This window comes from Gracilinanus agilis, chromosome X, assembly GCF_016433145.1.
Source record: "Gracilinanus agilis isolate LMUSP501 chromosome X, AgileGrace, whole genome shotgun sequence".
Classification (NCBI taxonomy): Eukaryota; Metazoa; Chordata; class Mammalia; order Didelphimorphia; family Didelphidae; genus Gracilinanus; species Gracilinanus agilis.
The window spans coordinates 46,182,075-46,203,105 of NC_058136.1; the positions used below are offsets into that span (position 1 = coordinate 46,182,075).

The following is a 21,031-nucleotide window of genomic DNA, read 5'->3' on the forward strand; positions in this document are numbered from 1 at the left end:
TATTATATATTATATAATAATACTTTCAATAGAAAAAAGTTGCCTATTTATCTGATTGGGCTCTAAGAAAAAAATAATTTTACATTTGGCATTTGAATCTTTTGTCCTTTAAATTATATTTAGACATGATTTTATATTTTACATGTAAACCGTAATACCTGTTAGCAGGCATAAAAATTAAGCATCGGATTGTTTACATGTGAATATTGAGATCTCAACTTAATAAAGTCATCTTAAATCTTTAATCTACCCTTTGTTTGCCATTTGTATCAATAAGCTAAATGATACAACCCGAATATATTTAAACATCTAACAACTATGTACGATGCTACCTTCATCAAACTTTGAATTGTTATCTTTGAGAGCAGAGTTCACTACACTTTTCATTGAATTCTTCTTGAGGATTATTAATGGCAAGTGATTGTACCTGAAGGCATTAGTAGCTTACTAATATTAACTGGGATTCTTTAATAATAGAAAAGTAGGGAAGTGAAAAAGTACTTAATCCTATTAGTATCAAGGTCTAATTTTAAGAAGACCTGACAACATTAATAAAGGTCCTTTCAAAAGAGGAATGCATTTTCCGGTGACAATTTTTTCCCCCTACCGAAGGTGGACTTTGATACCCCAGGCTTTTTAGTGACCTAATAAAAGAGCCCTAGACACATCACTTCATTGTGATTGCAAGATGGCTAAGGAAAAGCTCATCTATTGAAATATTAGGGGATCTTATGAGTAATTATAGTTCCTAAATCTGGATGGAAAACATAAAAAGCTCTGCCTCCCTTCAGATTAAAAAAAAAACCCCAAGTATGAAATAGGGTCCATCTCCTTTAACCCTCTCATTTTGTAAATGGGTGAAAAAGTGAGATCAATTCATTAAAACTATCATGAGTTCTTTAGAGGAAAATTAGTATTTTTCACAAAAATAATGGTGTTATTTGTGCACTGTTTGTATCTATCCCCTTCTTCTCATTCTCTCTAGCCTCATCCTTATTTGGGTTTTCATTGCCTCTCACCTAGACAACTATGAAAGCCTCTTAAGGGATCTCTCTACCTTTTGCCTCTTCATTTAATTCAAACATATTCTTGTATTGATTTTATTGGATTTATTATTTTAAAACTGAGGTCCCTTATTTATACTCTGATGAATCTGTGACCTCATCAATGGGGAACCTCTTCCAACAATACAGTCTACAGTCTATTCATGCATTATTTTATGTGACTCTTGTCCAAGTCTTCTCATAAATTTTCCTAAGGGGCTGGACAAGCAATGTACTGATATTCTTTCAAAGTATCAAAGCTCCAAGGCCTAAATAAACCCCAGAGGCCATCTAGTCCAAGCCTCACATTTTCAAGATGAGGAAGTAATGGAAAGAATGAATTGGGCATCTGTCCTTCCTCCTTGTTCTGGCTCTTTTCCCAATCATGTATTTCTTGGATGATCTCTTTTATGCCATTTCATGTATCCAATTTGTCATCGACTATATGAACATGCTGCAGCCTATTTGCTAATCAAAGAGCTGCACTAGGAAGTTTTGTGGAGCTTTGAGCTCCTTCAGTAACATGTCATGGAAAAATTCCTTCCATCAGGTCAGAAAGCATCATATTATCTTTGTCACTCTCTTGCTATTACTGTTACTGAATGCCACAACCCAGTTGATTTGAATCAAAATTTTTAACTATGTTATTTGATTATTTCACAATTTGAATTTTTTAAAACATTTATATTAGATTTAGATTAACTAGAAAAAATTAGATTTTTTTCAATTTAGTTTCATCACCATAAACTGATCTTAATAAATCCAACTCTAACCTTGGTTTCATGAAAAACTGCATAGTTTTCATTCTGTGGGCAACTACCCACCATGTTTTATTTTAATTTTTAAAAAATGAGGGACCAAGCCAAGATGACTCAGAAAGCCCCCTGACTCCTAAGGTGTTACATGGTGAAAGGGAGTGGGGAATCATGGGACTGGCTGGATTGAGATTGGGAGAAACTCTCCTGAGAAAAGTATGTGTAACATGTCATTCCTGTCAATTACGGGAACAATGTCATGTCTGTCTCAAGGGAACCTGTCAGTTCACTCTGCCACTAGGTTAATGTGTTGAATTTAGCTGCTGATAGAAGGGAAGAGAAATGGAAATCTAAAGCCAAAAATGAAGACATCTGTAACGGTATCAGACAAATGAAATTCCCTCAAGATCCTGCCATGGAGAGGAGGTCCCTGTGGTATATATGCCCCGAGTCAGGTTGGGTGCTTGAGGGACATTTCTATTTGTGAAAGTATCGGCTGTCCTGTCAGTAAGACATATAATATGAAAGAAAACTTCATATATAACAAGCAATCAAATTACTAAAATAAAAGTGAAAGAGACATTGTCACTTCCTGCTCCGGGCCACCATCTCTCTGAGTCTAGAGTGCTCAGTGACTTGAACAATTTATCTCATTCCTTAAATGCCACGATGAAGTAGAATGGTGCAATGAATCCTTTCATAGTTATTCAAAGTTAAGGGACAATATTATTAGCATCATTCTACAGAATTGCCATCACACCATTACTTCCCTTAACATGTAACACGAAGACTTCAAATAAGTCTTTATCTTCAGATAAACTTGGGTGGGGAACACAGTGCTGACTGAATCCAAGAAACAAGTGGGAGCCAAGAAGAAGTCATTTCACTTGAGTCATGGGAACCATTTCCCATAGAAACTGACCTGACGCAGAAACGGTGAAATTCGCCATCAGCTAGGGCTGTTTGAATTGCTTTGCTTTTTCGTCAAATAGGCTCCTCCCTTGAAAGTGATTACAACAGCTAATCTATACTTACTAATCTATAAAGAAATTGGTTACCTGCTCTTTTCTTTATTGATATATTGATCAATAAAGTTAATTCAGACCTACTTTCATCTCAGAACAGGATAAAATCTCATGATTCGACTCTCCATCAATAAACAAATACCAAAAACCCACTATGTGCTAGGGACTGTGCAAGGCACTGAGGAAGGCAAGAAAAACAAAAACAATCCTGCACCCTTGAGAATGTCACATTCTTTCAAGAGAAAAATAGATGCACAGAAATCTATATCAGATAAATACAAGGTTATTTCATTGGAGGGGAGGGGACACTAGCAGCTGGGGAGAAAAGGGGAAAGGCCAGGCAAGAGGTGGCACTTGGATTGAGCTGTGGAGGAAACAAGGAATCCTGAGACAGACATAAGGAGGGAGTGTTCTTCAAGTGTGAAAGACAGCCTTTAGAAAGGCACAGAGACAAGAGATGGAGTATTGTATGAGAAACAAGAAGAAGGCCAGTTTGAATGGACCAAAGAATGTGTGAGAGTGGTAACTATTCTGCTCTAAGAAGGCTGGAAATTAAACCAAGAGTCCAAATTGGGAAGGGAGATAATGTGCCAAACAAGTTTGTCTTTGATTCTAGAAGCAAAAAGGAGTCAGTGGAGTTTTGTAAGCAAGAAAGGGATATATTTTGGACCTCTACTTTAAGAATATCAGTTTGGCAGCTGTGTTGGGGATAGAGAGAAGAGAGACATTTGGACTATATTATAAGAGCAGTTTTTCCATTGTGATGCATTAAGATGACTCCCAGTGTGGTCAACAGAAAAGCTTCTTTCACTCTCTCAGGAGAGTCTGGATATGGGAATTACACGAATCCAGCTTCTCACACCCCTATCTTCCTTCAAAGGGTGTTCAATCAGATGCTAACTCCTATATGATACCTTGACTGCTCCCCACAGTATTAGTGCTCTTCCCCTCTTAAAGTGACTTAGCTGAATAAATTATGGGATATGAATGCAATGTGATGCTAATGTGTTATAAGAAATGGGGAAAGGGGACTGTTTCAGAGAAACCTGTGAAGACTTGTATGAAGTGTTGCAGAGTGAAGTGAACAGAACCAGGAGAACAAATATTAAATAGCCATCTACTGGATGCTGGGTCTACAAAGACAAAAATAAGGAGCCCCTAACCTGAGGATACTTATATACTAATAGGAGGATACAACACGTCACAGATGAATATTAAAGTGTACAAATCAACATGAAGTAGGGTCAATGAAAATCATTTCTTAATATATCAATGTGGAGTTTTCCTAAGAAATAAAATTGGGATGAATATTTATTTGTAGACTCAAAGATCTATGATTCAATTGGTGTAGGTATTCCCCTCCACCAATTCAGATCCCGATCCCTTTATGAACTTGTAGACCATCTTCAAGAGTATGTATGGCTGAAAAATTAATCTCCTTGATGTCTCCTAACTAAACTATGGTGGTCCTCAGTTGACACATGTATATTCTGTCATTGAGCTAGGAATGAAAACCCTTCTAATTTGGTGAGACCAACCAGAATTTGGGCTCTGCTGACATAGTCTCCACAGGGTCATCTACATATCGAAATTAGGTATCAGAGTAGGACTTTAGTGCTATATTTAGAAGAGAGTCTTTCTTCACTATACCAACTCTTTCTGCCCCTTTGCCCCACATTAAACATTTTTGAAGCTTCCACAATTCCTTTCTAATCCTTTGACTAGCATTTATTCATTGTGCTACTTTACTATTTCTACCTATTCTCAAAACTAGAGAAAGGTACCATTAATTTCATTTTGGTCCATTTTGATTTTTTTTTGCAAAGGTGACTGGTGATCCCTTAAAAGAAATTACTAAATGGTTCACTTGCTTTCAACTTATAAAAGTTTAGAAAGATCACAGATGAATCCTAAGCTGTTTCTTCTCTCCCCCACTTCCCCTAAGATATTACTTTCATGATACTACCCTTTTGCAAGTCAAAAGTACACTCAATTAACACCAGCCATGCCACATCCCTCCATATGCCCAAGGCCAGGCTTTGTGTCACATTCTCATTATTTTTAACAAGCAGTCAGGACTTATTGTGTATGTCCACAGGGCCATACAGGTGTACCTTTGCACCAGGTACATCACACATTCCAAAGGCAGAACAAACTTCAGAGCAATTCGACTTCTAAAGCTCTCTTAAAGATGGCAGGGCAACCTGTCCCTTTGTCATTTGCTGACATTTTTTCAAAGTCAGCCAAATGACAACACATTTTTAACAAAGCTAAAATTAGGGCAGTATTTTATTCCCATTAAATTGTTGGCATGAATCAAAATCAGTTAATCTTCAAGCCAACCTGGCGATTTTGAGGAAGAGTTGCCCTGGGGGAAAGCTGACAAAATTCCTCATTCACTGGGGCACTGAGCTCTAGACACAACAAAGAATATACATTTTTTTTTCAGAAAAAAGAAGGCTGAAGTGCCAGTCTCATATTTACATTTGACCTGATCTCAATTTCAGCTTAACTGACTCAAATGTACAATTGTCCCAGAGACATTAAAAAATCGTTTTAGAACAGAGAGCTCCCACTTTTAATGTTTAAAATGGACCTGAATACAGGAATCTGAATGAGGAAGACATTAGTAGCTAAGGAAACAGAAGTCTAGCCTCCTGCAGAAGGTGGGATTTTGGCTGAGTCTTGAAGGAAGCTAAAGAGTCTAAGAGGTAGAAATCAAATGGAGATAGGACAGAACATTTGGGGAATGGTAGCTAACCAATGCAAAGGCAAAGAGATGGTTTATAGAGTGAATGCTGCGTTCCAGAAACTGTAAGAAAGTCATTGTGCAGGGAGAGACTTGAAGAGCTACCCACTTTTCAAAAATTACCTTGGCTGCTAAGAGGAGAATGAATCGGAAAGGATAGACACTTGAAACAAGGAGACCAGTTTGAAGGTCATTGTAGTGGTACTAAAGAGGTGTTTAAGGCCTTCATCAGGGATGTGGCAATTTGAGTGGAGAGAAGAGGGCATGGTGTGATGGCAGAATTTGGCAACAGATTAGATATGTAGCTTAAGTGAAAGTGAAGCATGCAGAATGACATTAAGGTAGTTGACCCAGGTGATCCGGAGCATATTAGTTTTCTTGACCATAACAGAACAATGCACCGGGAGGCAGGGGTCGGGAGGAAAGTTTATATATATATATATACACACACAACACACACAAACATTTTTTGTGAATGTTTCAATAAGCAGCCCACTACTAATACAAGGAACTTAGTTATTTTCCTGGCCATAAAATTCCTTCAAGGCAGCAGAAACAGCACTGGATTTGGAATGAGAAGACCCAGGTTCAAAAGATACTCTGACCCTTCCTATATAGATAACCTTGGGCAAGTTATTTCACTGCTCTAAGTCTAGGTTCTCTCAAATGCAAAACGAATAGTCTGCCCCAGATGTCCCCTAATCTTCCTTCCAGTTCTATGTTTCTGATCCTAAATTCGAAATTTCTGGTGGATGTGAATGTCGGATAAACTACCTCTGAGTCATACTTTTAAAAATACAATTGTCACAAGGATCTCTCTTAAGCATCTGTTATAGGGTTTTTCCAAAGTCTAACAAATAATGTGACAACTTTTCAAAAAGGCCTTTAGATATATTCTTAAAAGAGTGATTTTTATATGTTTAATTCAAATCAAACAAGGGACCTATATGCTACATATCCAAATGTAGAGAAATGACAACTAACCAAAAGGAATAAAATTATAATGTAGTGTTGGTCTTTGCCTTTTGGGTGGTAATACGAGGTACCATGTTTGGCTTTCATTAATTAACTAGCATGAATGTGTCGCCAATTTACACAGGAATGTATATGCAAAATTAAATTTCATAAAATCTCATTAAGTTACTAAAATCTTTGATAAATTTTCTCAACCAACCCAATTTGGTTTGATAAATCGGGTCAGGCTCTACAAAATTTGGAGATGATATCCATTTTTTTTTTAGTTTAGTACAAGTTTGACATGCACATTTGATTATCTTAACAAAGCAAGAGATTTTATAGAACAAGTACTTAAAACTCACCTTAATTAGTTCGTATTGTTGAATTCCATTGATTCCAATATCAGGATCAATAGCTGAAGGTATCGGATAGCGTGAATTGATAGCGGTGTTCTCAGGAATAGAAATATTGATGACAGTTGCAGGAAAAAGTGGTGCATTATCATTGACATCTTCAATTATAAAACGTATCTTGACTAATTTAAAGATTTCATCGGGCAAAACAGCTACCTCCACTTCGTAAAAACAGTGGGTCTCAATATAAATGCCAGTGCATAACTCTTCCCGATCTATGCGTACACCGGTAGTATAAATCTCACCGGTCGTTTCCTCTATTTTTACTATTGGCAAATCGCCACTCTTATATACTAACTTAAACTGTAGTGGGGTGGTTAGCTTTTTGTCTGGTGAAAAAGTCAGATTTAGATCTTTGACTAAATCACCTATCAGGACATTTTCAGGTAGTTCTTCTCGTACGGTATAATTCTTTTCCTGTGCACCAGACTCTAATATGAATGTCATCAGGAAGGTCAAAATGCAAAATCCAGAATAAAAACCCATCTCGGCAATGGATCTTACGGTCCTCCGAAAATACTGAAAAATAACTGACAGAGAGAGAAAAAAGAAGAGAGTAGCAAAACATCACTAAGTGTACAGGCTAACTAAATACGGAAGATAAAAAGTTGTGGAAAGGAAATAGTTCTGAATTCAAGTGAATTGAAGACTGTTTCCGCTTACATTAGTGCAATGCCACCATTCTGTAGAAAAATATAGCAGTGATGATTAAATATGGTAATCATCATCTTAGCCTATTTGTCTACCACTCCACGGTTACCAAAGGTTTTATGCACATTCCCTCATTGAAAAATGAGAAAATGTTAACATATCAAGCTTGTTCTATATATCTGAGAAGGTGTACACACAGGTCCTGATAGATTACACTCAGGTACCCACATTGAGACCCTTTGTTTCCATGAGGCGGGAGCAGTTGTTTTGCCATACAAAGTTTTTAGATTAGCCACAATCAAAGATGTCATGGGAGGTTAAAGAGAACCCTTTTCTTATAAATTCCTGTAGAAATGAATACAAAAACAGACATTCTTAACATTCTGCATATGTATCTCAGGATCCTTGGGAAACAGGCATATTTAAGTGTAAAGAAGAAGAAGCCTAAGAGATCTACATGAGTAATGATCAACTCTGCTCAATCACTTGGGTCATCTATTTTGGCTATTCATGTAGCAATCCTATATTAGTGATCTAAGAATTTCATTTGAGTATTGCTGGGTTTTTTTCCTTAAAATATCGAGTTATTGATGACAGGAAGACATGATCTCAGCAGAAATAAATCATTGAAGCATCAATATCCTAAGGCAGTTCCTGAATTTTGTCCAAGGATATCATAGCGGTGCCTAGAGATGTGAAAGGTGCCATAGAATTATTAGTGCCCATTCTGAGAATAGACACTGCAATGGCATCTAACACCTGGGGAGTACAATCTGACCTATTGATCGAATTAAACAGAGCATGTGAAAGTGCTTTGCAAACTGGCAAGGATAAACAAGTCTAAGAGATGACTGGTATTGCCCCTCCCTCCACGGCCTTGTTCCTCCATATTCAAGTTAAGAATTGAGGCTAGGCAAGATTCAAATGTTTACCATCAGTCTTTCAGGATCACAGTATAAGTACTCATAGAACCGGTACCTGGCATGTAGTAGGCAAATAAAAATTCTCAGTGATTAAATGACTGATTGATAGGCATTTGCTATAGAAAAAAAAAATGCAAACTTTTCCTTGCACCATACCACATTCTACGAGATGGTGGATTATAATTAAATAGGAGTTAATGCAGCCATCAGGCATTTAGTAGTCCAAAAAGTCTGCTACCAGGATGGTCATTTAAAAAGCCATTATGGAAAGGTATTAATGCATGTAAGACTCTAATTAAGGAAGTGTCCATTTATTGGTGATCAATAACATTAGCAATGCTTTAGCAATGGTTCTAATGCCAAGATTTATGGTGACAAGATGTAAATATCTTTACGTGGATGTTAGGGTCTATTTTGGGCAGATGACAAATTACCCTAATGAGATGCACTGCTGAATAAATAGGTACATCTTACTTTTTGAAATTATACATATGCATACATGAGAGGCCGGAGTAGTTGAAAATTTTACAGTAGGTAAATTTCTTGCTTAAAGTAAGTTACATGAGAGTTTTCTGCTAAGAAAATAAGATGGTTTAAGTCACTGCTAGAAATGGGAGCTTAACTAGGTAATCTTCCTAGGCCTCCGATGCCACAATCTACGATCTCAAAATTAAAAAGAAATGTGTGTGCCCATATACCTCTCAGCATTGAGGAACCAGGGCTATGACTGTGAAATATTCCTTGTGAAATGGAAAGCAATCCTAACGCAGAGGAGACTGAGGTATCCTAGTAAAACAACACGCTCAGCTATTGTCTGTGGTCTAATCTTCTCTAGCACTACTTACATGCTATTGAGCAGTGGGATTCCATAATAGAGATACCAACTTGAATCTTTCTCTCTGGGGAATTACAGGCCATACACTCCTTTATTAAAGTGAGGATAAAAATGCCTCATTGATACTTAATATACCTTTCACATGCATATAGTCTATCTATTTTCCTATTCACTGTGCATCTAAGAAATCTATGCATGCCGTATTAAAACTGCCATGCAAAATTTGCAAAAACAAATGCAAGCAATTGTCATCGGAATGAAGAGCTTATTTTCAGCCTTGACTTTTTATTTTTTTCTATTATTACATTATTTTATTATTACATTATTACGATTGGCAGAAAACCAGTCGATCTTAAAGAACGCTGCATACGTTCTCCTTAGAGAGAAAATTACGAATAAAGAATAAGACCTAATTTGAAGTTAGTTGTCTTTTATCTGCCCTAGTTTAGGATAAATTGGCAATATCATCTCCCAACTGAAAAGTATTTTTAGGCACCTACATCAAATGGAATGCCTCTTTAAGGAATTACCACATTGTTCCTACTCTGGTTTGAAATTAAGTTACAAGTGAACCACCCACAAGTACTAAGTTAATGGTTGTCCAAACATTCCAAAGATCATTGATCTAGAGCAGCACCGGCAAACCTTTTCCAAGTTTGAGTGCCCAGAGGGCAAATTCAAGCTGTCTGTGAGCCCCTAAATTATTGGAGAGAGACAAGGGAGGAAGTGCTTATTTTGGGTGGCTGGACAGAGGGGCAGAACATGCAAAAAATGTCCTCGGGCACTGGGGAGAGGAGGAACAGAGCAGCTCCCCCAAGTGCCAGCTCTGCACGCATGCCCTGTCTTCACCAATGCTGATCTAGAGCATAAAGGAACCTTAGAGGCTATCTAGTTCAAACCAATCATTTTACCAATAAGAAAACAGATTCATGGAGTTTAAAGGATTTGTCCAAGGTCTTTTGCATTATGAAATAGAAGACTCAGAATACAGATTAGGGTCTTCTGACTACAAATCCCATGTTCTTTCCATTGCTTTATTTCATGTTTCTTAGATTCCCTAATACTGGGAGAAGACAGACCTCACTGAATTTTCCAGCATTGCCCATTGTTTTACCATTTTCTCACTGACTCCCAGAGCTACCTATGCAATTTGTTTAATGGTACCCTGTTTAATTAAAATAGAATGGGGGCAGGAGAGGAGCTGGTTTATCAGTATCAAGAACTTCAAGTAAGGAGCTTCCTATTATTGACACAGATTTGCCTCTTCTTTGCCTCTAATAGTTTAAGAGGGTTTTAGGGGGACATTCAGAGGTTAAGTAACTTGCTCTTTTTATCAGAGGCAAGATTAACCCTAGGTCCTACACTTTGTCTCAACATTTGGGGTTTAGAATGTTGTGACAGTGGGAAACATAGAAATTGTCTGAAAAATCTGAAGCTTCCTTACCAGTTAATCAGTTGCTTCCATTGCCTTTATCTGATTTTTCCTTAAAATGTATTCTATGAAAGTGGAAATATGCTGTAGTTCTATTTTTATATTTGTATCTTGTTTCTAAAATTAGAAAAACAATGACTTGAGCCACTACTTATAGCTCTAAAATGTTAATGATTCTTTAGCGACTTAAAAGCTAATACAGTCCCCCACAGAAGCTGGTTCTCATTATGGAAGAACTCAAGCCAAATGAGTACAAATACTACAATGTGTGGTGGCTATTTTATGTGAATGGAGTCTGGATCAGTTTCTAACATATATATGTCTGTTCCATCACCTGGGGGATGAGAGTGTTGTAAAAGTTGTTTTATTTATATGCTTCATCTGCATAAAGCAAGGAATGGAGACCGAATCAGTGATTTCATTGGTAGAGAGAACTTTTAGCTGAGGAAATTCCTTCTACCAATATAGATTACTACCTCTTTTGCAACTCAGAGTCTTAAGAGAATTGCCTGTAGCACTGATCATAAGTTAGGTGACTTGACCAGGGTCACATAGCTAGTGTCTGTCAGTCTTAAGGCATGACTTAAAACTCATGTCTTCCGAATTCTAAGGCCAGCTATAACCACGATGCCAAACTACCTCTAGCACTTGAAAGTTCATATGCCCTTTCTTCACACTGGTCTTGCAGTTCAGGTAGAGAAGGCCTTTTGCCTTCATTTTACAGATAAGAAAACTGAGGCTCAGAGAGATTATGTAACTTGTGCCCATGGTCTCATGGTCAAACCAATGCCAAGACTAAAACGCACGTCCTTTGCTTCAGTCTAGTGCCCTTCTATCACACTTTCAATGGGATAAGTAAGGAACATTGAGGTTTATTGGCCAACATCCCCACATACATGCAGACAAGGTATTTGTGGAGGAAATATACTGCAACCTTCAAAATAAATCAAATAGTTGTCTGGTCAATACTGTTGCAGTTAAAAGTTAAAGAGAATCACCTTTTCCTCAAGAGACCATTGAGTTTAGAGAATGATTACAATTGGAGGGACCCATCGCCCTGAAAATCAATCATCCATTCTTTCTATTCCAACTTCTTATATAACATCAAAAGAAAGCTCAGAGTTATGGCTATCGATTCCAGGAGACTTATTTCAAGGAACTACAGTGGGGATGAAGGTAGAACGGATTAAAAGAGGTTCCCCCCATCCCCAATAAAGTTTTATTTTTCTTGAGTGTGGCTACAACCCTACTTTTCATCAGTTCCCAGAATGTTTTGCATTCAAAGGAAACAATTTAAAGCTCTATTTTGTGAAAAGTTGAACAAACATTTTTTTCCCTTAATAAACCCCATTCAAATTTCTGATGGCTTTTAGTTTTGAAAAGGAAAGGGCTGCAAAAGAAAAAAAAAGTAAGAGAAAATTAAAATTATGCCTTGGAGTCACTCCAAGACAAAATCTTAAATTAAAAGTAATTCCAGTCTGTTAGATATTAGCTGTCCAAAGTGTTTCTGAGGACTTCCAGATGTTCATTAGCATGACTTTACAGAAATTATGTCTAGCATTAGGTCATTTCCACCTGAAGCAAGGTAAATGCACATATTTAAATTAAACAAAGGTGGCCAGATGCATAATGGTGATATTTTGTAAACTTATACCAGGGGCTGCAATTTTTCCATTCCAAATATACTTCATATTACAAATGGAGGGCTTTTTTCTCTGAGCTTGTTACTATAAGAAGTCTGGAGAAAGACTAGATTCATAATTATAGAAAAGGGCCCTTGTTGAAGAAAAAGGAACGAGCCATCAAAACTGAAAATATTTCCCACAGGCTGTGACTAGCACTTACTGTAGGAAACTAATCACATGCTGCATTAACTCTCTCTATAAATTGGCAACCCCAGAAAATGAAGACCAGAAACCATTAACAATAAAATTGCTGCACATCAGGTTGAAGTATCAGAGATGGGACAAAGAAAAGGTTAGAGGAAAAGGTAACTCTCTCCTCTGAGGACAGGGGTGAAAGAAACATCCCTTGTACACACCGTTACCACCTGAAGATTTTTTCTTTGAGTACGGTCTTTGTGATTGAGGCAAGTGCTTTTTGTAGCATGGGGCAAACCGTCTCATTGGTGTACTAAAAGATGGCTTTGGTGTACTTCTGATGGAATAAGCATCAGATTTTACAAAGTTCAGTAAAATAAAAAAAGTTGGGCCATTAAATAAATATCTTGAGTCTATATTCTCTACAGTTTTAAAATACTTTAGTAGAAACCAGCTCAAATCTTTATAGTTGTTCTATTGATGGGAGTTGGGATCATGAAAATGCGCAGGGCTAATGCAAAATACATTAGCTTTAATAGAAGCTCTTCAGACCCCAACTGTCACCAAGGGATTGACCCAAATCAGTGACTTGGAATTTTGCTTCATTCGTTAAGATAAAACAGATGCTATCATTTGTAATAAACTTGACAATGTTAATTTTTTATTTAGACAACAATGGGGGAAATTGAGTATGCCTCTTGGAGAGACAAGAGGGAAGTGAAAAAGGAAAATATTCTTGAAAGGGTCTTTAGCGAATCAGTCTCCAGGTTCAAATCAGTAGCCACAAAAATTCCTTCATGCTACTTCTTTTGATGTGGCATAGGCATGTTGCTTATTTTGTTTAATTAATTTCAAGGATCTTAAAATGTATTTTTTTTACCATGGTTATGCTTGAACTTCAACTTATAAAAAAGAATAAAGCAAAGGCACTTTGAAAGACGAGAGATAGAAATGCTTTCTTTTTATGATGTCTATGGCACATTGTTTGTTAAATTGAAAAGTATCATTTCTGCCTCTTGAAAAGAAGAGGCAGTTTATGGGAACCATGTTACCAAGTGGTATATAAGTCAAGTTGACTTCATCATATATGGCTCCTACATCTCTTCTCCTAATAGGCACAAATAGATATATGTATGTATACATATATATATATGCATAAACATATATAAGTATAAATTCAGTTCCAATTAGACTTATGTTCTAAAGGAAAGAATATTGGATTGGGATTGAGACTTTAGGCAAAATATCTTCTTCCAAAGAAGGAAATACAACTTCCCTAAGGGTCTCGATTTCCTTATCTGTAAAATTCGATGGCTGAACTTTTAATTTTCTCACCAGCCCTTTCTCTTTTTTTTCTATTCTATGAAAAGACAACCATTAGTAAATATTCCCTCATTTCATAGCATATTTTCCCACAAAAGGACAGAACACAGAATTTGTTCTCAAGACTGAGCCTTAATTATATTTTTAAAAATTAATTTGTAATTTATAATATTTACACATATATTCCTTGACTTTCTTCAGTGATGCTTTCCAAACCTAACATACTGGTTAACTAATCTTCCCAAGGAGAACATTGAGGAAGCGTTTTCAGAACTGTAGCTGTATATCAAATTAGTTGTTTGGGGTGGGGGGAGGTTTAGGGGGGAAAAGTCAGGCATTTAAATCCAGAACTCTTAAAAAAGAAGAGTCTGAAATTAGAGGAAGGGATTTGAATTTTGAGTTCTCACTAAAATCTTTTGGAGAGTTTGCCACAAAACCAAACATATTGTTTCATATCTACTCTTGTTACAATTTTTTGGCAGGAGAAAAGATTAAAGGTGTGCTTTTAGTTACTTCCTTCATAATCTTTATTTCAAGAAGGTAAACTAAAGCAGAACAGACCTAAAACTTTAATCTTGGGAAGGGCAAGAATCATCAAAGAGAAGATCAGGCCAATTTAATTTGGTTTCTTTGTGAACTTCCTCTGTAATCTCTGTTTCACATTTTCTCTACAAATGCATATCTCCGCATTGATGGGATTCTTTAAAACTAAAGATACTGAAAATGAAAAGGAACTTCAAAGAAAATACTCACTAACTGTGAGTTCGTAGGGACCACATCACTGAAAATTAATGCTTTCATTTTATAGTTTTCTGTCTTAAACCGCTTTCTAATATAGAAATCAAATCCCATAAAGCAGAAATATTACAAAGGAAAGTGAAGCCCCACTTTGGTAAGATCTGTGCTATCCAAGTCAACGTTTGGCTATGTTGAACTGGTATTCTACAATTTCAAAACAAGTAGGTACTAGAAAAGGCTTATGTATAAGGGCAGATGGAATAGGAATATTTAATTTTAAATGGAAAAAAGGTGAAAATTCCTTTGAGCCCTATGACCTGCCACTGTGTTCGAGAGAATAAAATAAACATGTCTTATAAACTCAAGTGGTTTTTGAAATAATATTTCTATCTAGAATATCTGAAATGTCATCTCCTTTATGTATTGAAAATGAAATTTAAACATTAGCCTCTGTAGAGGTGATCACTTTTAAGAGAAAAAAAGATAATTAAAACCTGGTATAGTTGACAAGAACAACATTGCACCTTGAAAATTTTATACTAATTACAGCTGCTACCTTTCAACAAGGACTGTTAAAATGAGTCAGATATGACATGATAACAGCTTCTCCACCTCTTTTCCTTGGATAAAAAATCTAACAATGACTCTTTTCCACAAAACATTGGCAAAAATGTTATGTGTCTGATAGGGACACATAGTTTATGGACAACTTCTATTTCTCTTTGAGAAGTAGGGAAAAAAAAGTCTTTAATCTTTCCTAAAATACTCTCCCATGATGCAATGGAAAGGACACTGGTTTGGGAATCAAAAAGACCTCGTTCTTTCACTTCAGGACCACAAGGCCTTGAACAAATCATGTTACTTCTTTCATAATTTATAGAACTAAGGGTTGGACTAGGTGACCCCAAAGGTCCCTCCTAGCTGGAAATGTATGGATTCAGTGTCCCTATAATTCCTGATGCCAGAACTTTTATTGGATTTCATATGGCTTAGTATATTGAAACCTCAACCTCACATTCAAGGTCCTCCATTGGCTTCCTCTTCCTGAAATATTCCTCTAGTCTTGTACCTCAGTCCACCAAGGTCTCGTATTCTAACCAGGTAAAATCAGCCCTATACATTTAGCATGGTGACCTCTTTGCTATACTTTATTCTTTCCTTACCTAAAAACCAGAGATAATGGACTAAATGGAATTTTCCCATCTCAATCTTACCTTGCTTGTTCTGGGGAAAATAGTCATGTAGAACAAGAGGAATGAAGAGAGACAGTCATACCAACGATGTATTCATCACTATGAAATTACCCTTCATTGTTTATAAAGCATTTTCACATGCATTATTGTATTTTGATCAACAAAACATACTGGTATGGTAAATGTTATTGAAATAGCTCTTCTTTCTACTTTATTGTTTCCCTCTATTTTGTAAATAAATTTCTGACTTGAGATATAATAATTTCTGGAGACCACGTTAATTCGTATAATTTAAGTCCAACCACTAAATTTAATCTTTACATTTCTGGTGACCTAGTTTTAACAAAAATAGTTTACAGTTTTATAGGCTTTGCTAAAATATCCTTGACTAAAATTCTAGAGCTGTATTTAATTGATGCATATGCTTGAGATCATGTTTACGATGTTAAAATGTCTATGTTGGGTTTAGTTTAAGGTATCTGGTTCCATGATTCTTAGGCAAATAACTGGAGACATTTTTTTTAAAAAGTAATATTCAAATGAAATATCTAGTCATTAATACAGAACTGGTACAATACTCAAGAGTTAAATTATTTTTGATTACACATGCATATATCAAGCTTTATTATAGCTGAGTTATTCTAAAGTCTTTGTATTATCTTTAAAAAATAGCCAGCTACACTTGTGGAATTTTAAACTTCTATTATGGCTGTTTTCTATATTTTTCAAAAGGCATTTTACTCATTTCCTCAACTACCCACAAACCTAGTCATACATGAAATATAGCATTTTCATGATTATAGTGGCTATCTTGCTGTTTTATTCACATCTTTGAATACAAAGAATAGCGTATTTTCAAGCAAATCTGTTCTGTGCTCAGTGATCTTCATAGAAGGTGGCAATATTGAAGTTGAAAAGGTTGTGAAACCATCTTTAAATCGCTTTGAGTTCAGAACCATTTCCTTTCTGTCTATGTTCCGTGCATCCAGTTAGCCTGCATGGCCGGCAGTGATATTTAGTAATCTCTTTGGTTTTTTTCTCTCTGGCAATTATCTTTATTCTATGAAATGGGTTTTTTTTCTGCTCTCCTCATTTTCACCCAGAAATTAGGCTATGATGTCTTTCAGTGAGGTGCATTTACTGTCTATTCCTCTCTCTCTCTGACCTATAGACAAACTGCATTACAGGGAAGAATATTCTTCCTGTATGCCTGCCATGATTACTCTTTCTTTTCTTTAGTATCATTATTGCCCCTTGTAGGAACAGCGCTCCCGGCCATAGAGCAGTGTTCCAAGGTTTCAGAAGCTGGCAACATTAGTCAGATATACAAAGTTCCACAAAGACTTCCAGGTGAGTGGCTAGCTAATTCCTTATTCTAATCAAGATTTTAGATAACGCACATACCTTGTGGCTGGATCACTTGAATGAAGGCACTTATAGTCACCCTAATTGCAGAAAAGCAATCTAAGAGGGGGGGAAACACCTCCAGAGCTGAAATTGCAAACCTAAAGTGACGGCAGAAATCACATTGAGATGACATTGGAAAACTCTACTATGGACTCAATGGCCTTTTGCTCCTTGTTGAATAGAAAAAGAAAAGTAAGTAAGGAAAGGTAGTCACTTGAAGTGGACATAGAAAACAAGTCACCATGGAATGGTACGTAGGGCGTTTACGTTCTAGAAAACTCACCTTTGAATGAGCGAAATTTAGGACCCTTGTGATTTCTCCTCAGTTCTCTGCCTTCTACAGTGGAGGGCAGATGAGAAAGAGTAGAAAGCAGAAGGGAAAGAGAAAAAACACCTCTGCTTCTAAGAAACTGTCATTTATAAAACACTATGAGTGATGTCTCCTGATATCTAAAGGGCCGATAAGCATAAAACAGCTCATCACCGGAACTCTCAATCTTTGGCATAAACCATCTGCATTCCCTCAACTGCTGTGACATAGTCTTATCCATTTGCTAAAAACGGCTTAAAGGAAAATTCCACATAAAGCTTGGGTGAACCATTCCCAGAAAAATGTTAAATGCTCATCCAGGGTGACGTGTTAAAATTTTACGCTAACAGGATACCTAGAAAAAATTATGAGGGGGATACAATTTTGCAACTTACTGCCGAGAAGAAAAAGACATCAAGGTCGAGTTTAGCATTCCCAAGTACAGCGCTGACGTTGGGATGGCTGCGATGTCTTCGTCGTATGTTACTGTACAGTTGTCTTTATCCTTGGTCGTTTCGTGAGAGTTTGGGAAGTTCTGAAAAAGGAATTTGTAAAAAAGAAAAAAAGCACACAGATCAGTGGTACAATATAGATCGAGTCAAATCACCGTACCTACACATATGTCTCAATATCCCCATAGGATTACCTGGTTTGAGAACAGGTAGAGAGAAATACCCTTGGTATGTCATCTGTGGAACCTTTTTTTACTCACCGAAAGACATTCCTGAGGTAGGCCAGGGATTTAGAGTGGAATTCTAAGGAATCAAATCTTAACGCTTTAAGTAGATAACTCATTATTAAAAGCCAATTATTATGGCATGAACTTCTAATTTGCTTTAATGGGAACAAAGCAAGAAAGGGCTAATACTTTTCATAAGATTTTAGCTTTGAGTCTCAGAAGGAAGGGGAGAGGGAAGAAGGGGGAGAATTTGGCTCAATTTTAAAATTAGTTAAATTAATAAATTAACTTTAATTAATTTTTAAAATTTAAAATTAAATTAAATTAAAATTCATTTTTAAAATTTAAAAATTGTTTTTACATGTAATTAAGGGGGGAGAAATGATTTAAAAAAAAGATTTTAGCTTTGGCCAGATAGATGCTTTCACTGGAATTAATGAAACAAAAATTGTAATGAATAGTCAATAACACACAAAAAAAGATATCACAAAGAAAAGGAATCATGATGTAGGTAGAATTTGTTTGAGAGTTAACTGTAGACTCTGTCAATGAAAAAAGCTTTTAAACCTCATTGACCTTTAGAGGCAAGACTAAATACAGAACTGCTTTCTTAAAATATATACTTTGGTGGGGGGGAGTTGAATGAATAAGTTTGTGTATTTACATTTTATTTTGTGTTCTGTATAATTTAGACATAACATGATGTAGACTTATGATAAATAAATTAACTATTTCTAGAGTTGAAAGGAGAGCAGGATCTAATTGATGCTTTTAGTTCCACCTTCCTTTTAGCACAGTATAAATAGAGGAAGGAGATGATGAATAACTAGAAAATACCTTTTCTTGACATAAGGATACTCTACATTCTGACTGTTAAAAAACCTGCTATACCTCTTTCTTTTCACAAGTTTTTGAATTCAATAATATAATCGGACAAACATTTACCAAACATTTCCTAGGCACCAAGTATATATGTGTGTGCATGCAGTGGGGAGAGAAAATAACAATTATTTCAACAAATATAATGCAAAGCAGAATAAAGAGCCACCAGGAATAGAAACAATGCTAGAGGGATTCAAAGGAATGTCATCATGCCAGTGAAGGGAAGGGAAGAGAAGGAAATTTATGGAAGATCTGACATTTGAGACAGTCCTTGAAAGATGGATATGATTTTGACAGAAAGATAGATAACCCTGTAAATGAATGGAATGACATTAGCAAAAGCACAAAGGCCACAAAATAGAGAGGATATCAAGGGGAAAAGGAAACAGACAAGTTTAGGTAGAACATGGTATACACATGGACAAGAGTTAAGGTGGGAAAGGTAAGGCATAACCAGATTGTGAGAATTTGAGTAATGAATGGGCAATGAGGCAGAGGAGATGATGAGTGGAGATTGCTCTTTTTAGAAGTGTGGAAGATATTACTATAGAATATCAGAATTAAAAGGGAATTTTGAGAGGAAATAGCTTGATTGAGTTAAAAAGACTGAAGGTAAGATAAAAAAAATAATATGGGAGATTTTATAGGCAGGAGAGTATAGAGGTTGTAGGGAGGAAGAGAATGAAAAAGGGTCAGAGAGAGACAGAGATAGAGGAGATCATTGATAGAACAAGGTTCAGTAAAGGTATGAGAGGGAATGGGATTCAGAAGACAAGTTGGGTAGTTAGTCTTTGGAAAGGGGACAGTCTCAGGCTAAAATAAGAAGGGAAGGGGAAAAGGTGAAGACCTGGGGAAATTTTGAGGTGAAGAGGAGGCTCTGTGAGGTAGGGAGTGAAGTCATTTGCTAGGAAGGAAAGGTGGGAGTGGATTCGGGGACCTGAGGAGAGTGGAAAATACTTACCACAGGTGCCTAGAGGATATCTGATATAAATACTTCTGATTTTTATCAAATTAATTACTGCCAAATTAATGACAATTCAACAAATATTTAATCAGTGCATATTATGCACTTAGACATACAGATATGGGAAATAGGCTGCAAGAAGAGAGTGTCTCTTTTCTAACTTGCCTTCCAACTCAGAAACAGATGCACTTAGAAGACATGGCTACCCCTTGACTGTATCTAAGTTTATGAGAAACTTCAATGTCTCAATATCCAATTGTTTCATCAAGGATGAAATGAAAGTCTGTAGCTATTTCATAGTTGTTGCTTCGAAATGATTTTGCAAGTGGTCAAAGTTCAAAAGCTAGAGCCTTTCACATTTCCCATTTTGTTAAATAGGTGCTCTTTGCTAGGTGTCTACTTTGACATTTCCCCCCTCCTGGGGTGACACAAAAGGGCAAAGAGCTCTTACTCAAACCTAAGACCAAATTACTGAGTCATCCACTGTTTATCTCTGGAGTTGCAGCCCAGACACCACCGCTACCATCACCCCCAAGCATGCCACCCAATTCTTGGTTTAAATTGTTGTGCTAAACAACCTAATATGATAACTGGACAAGTCTTCTGATCTCACATATGGTTGCCATTCCTCTAACAACACATTTCAATGAAGACAAATGGATGAGAGAAAATAATTTTGGACTGTTCAAATCCTCTTACTGAGTAAATATAACCTCAAGCAGCAAGGTACTTCTGAATGACCTTTTAGATATGTATCTATCCAGAGTTATTGCTACTATCAGGACTGATGTCCAAATTCAAAAGGAAGCTACACAGCACCTAATGTGCAGTATAGAAGCCTTTCCTTTATCAGATCTAAGTCTGAATATGCCACACTTGACTTGCTTTAGCAGACTAGCTCCCTCCATAAGGAAGTCTGTTCCAATGGAGCC

The 21,031-nt window shown here is 36.5% G+C and overlaps 1 protein-coding gene across 1 annotated transcript in view; it reads right to left on the minus strand.

Annotated features, from left to right (window-relative positions):
• LOC123253664 (protocadherin-11 X-linked-like) overlaps positions 1–18,369 on the minus strand; it is a 542,326-nt gene extending 523,957 nt beyond the window's left edge. The window contains 5 exon segments of the mRNA XM_044682822.1: positions 6,892–7,472; positions 17,262–17,331; positions 17,333–17,362; positions 17,970–18,072; positions 18,287–18,369. Of these exon segments, the coding sequence (XP_044538757.1) occupies positions 6,892–7,472; positions 17,262–17,331; positions 17,333–17,362; positions 17,970–18,072; positions 18,287–18,369 (867 nt within the window).
• Between the last annotated feature and the right edge of the window lie 2,662 nt (positions 18,370–21,031).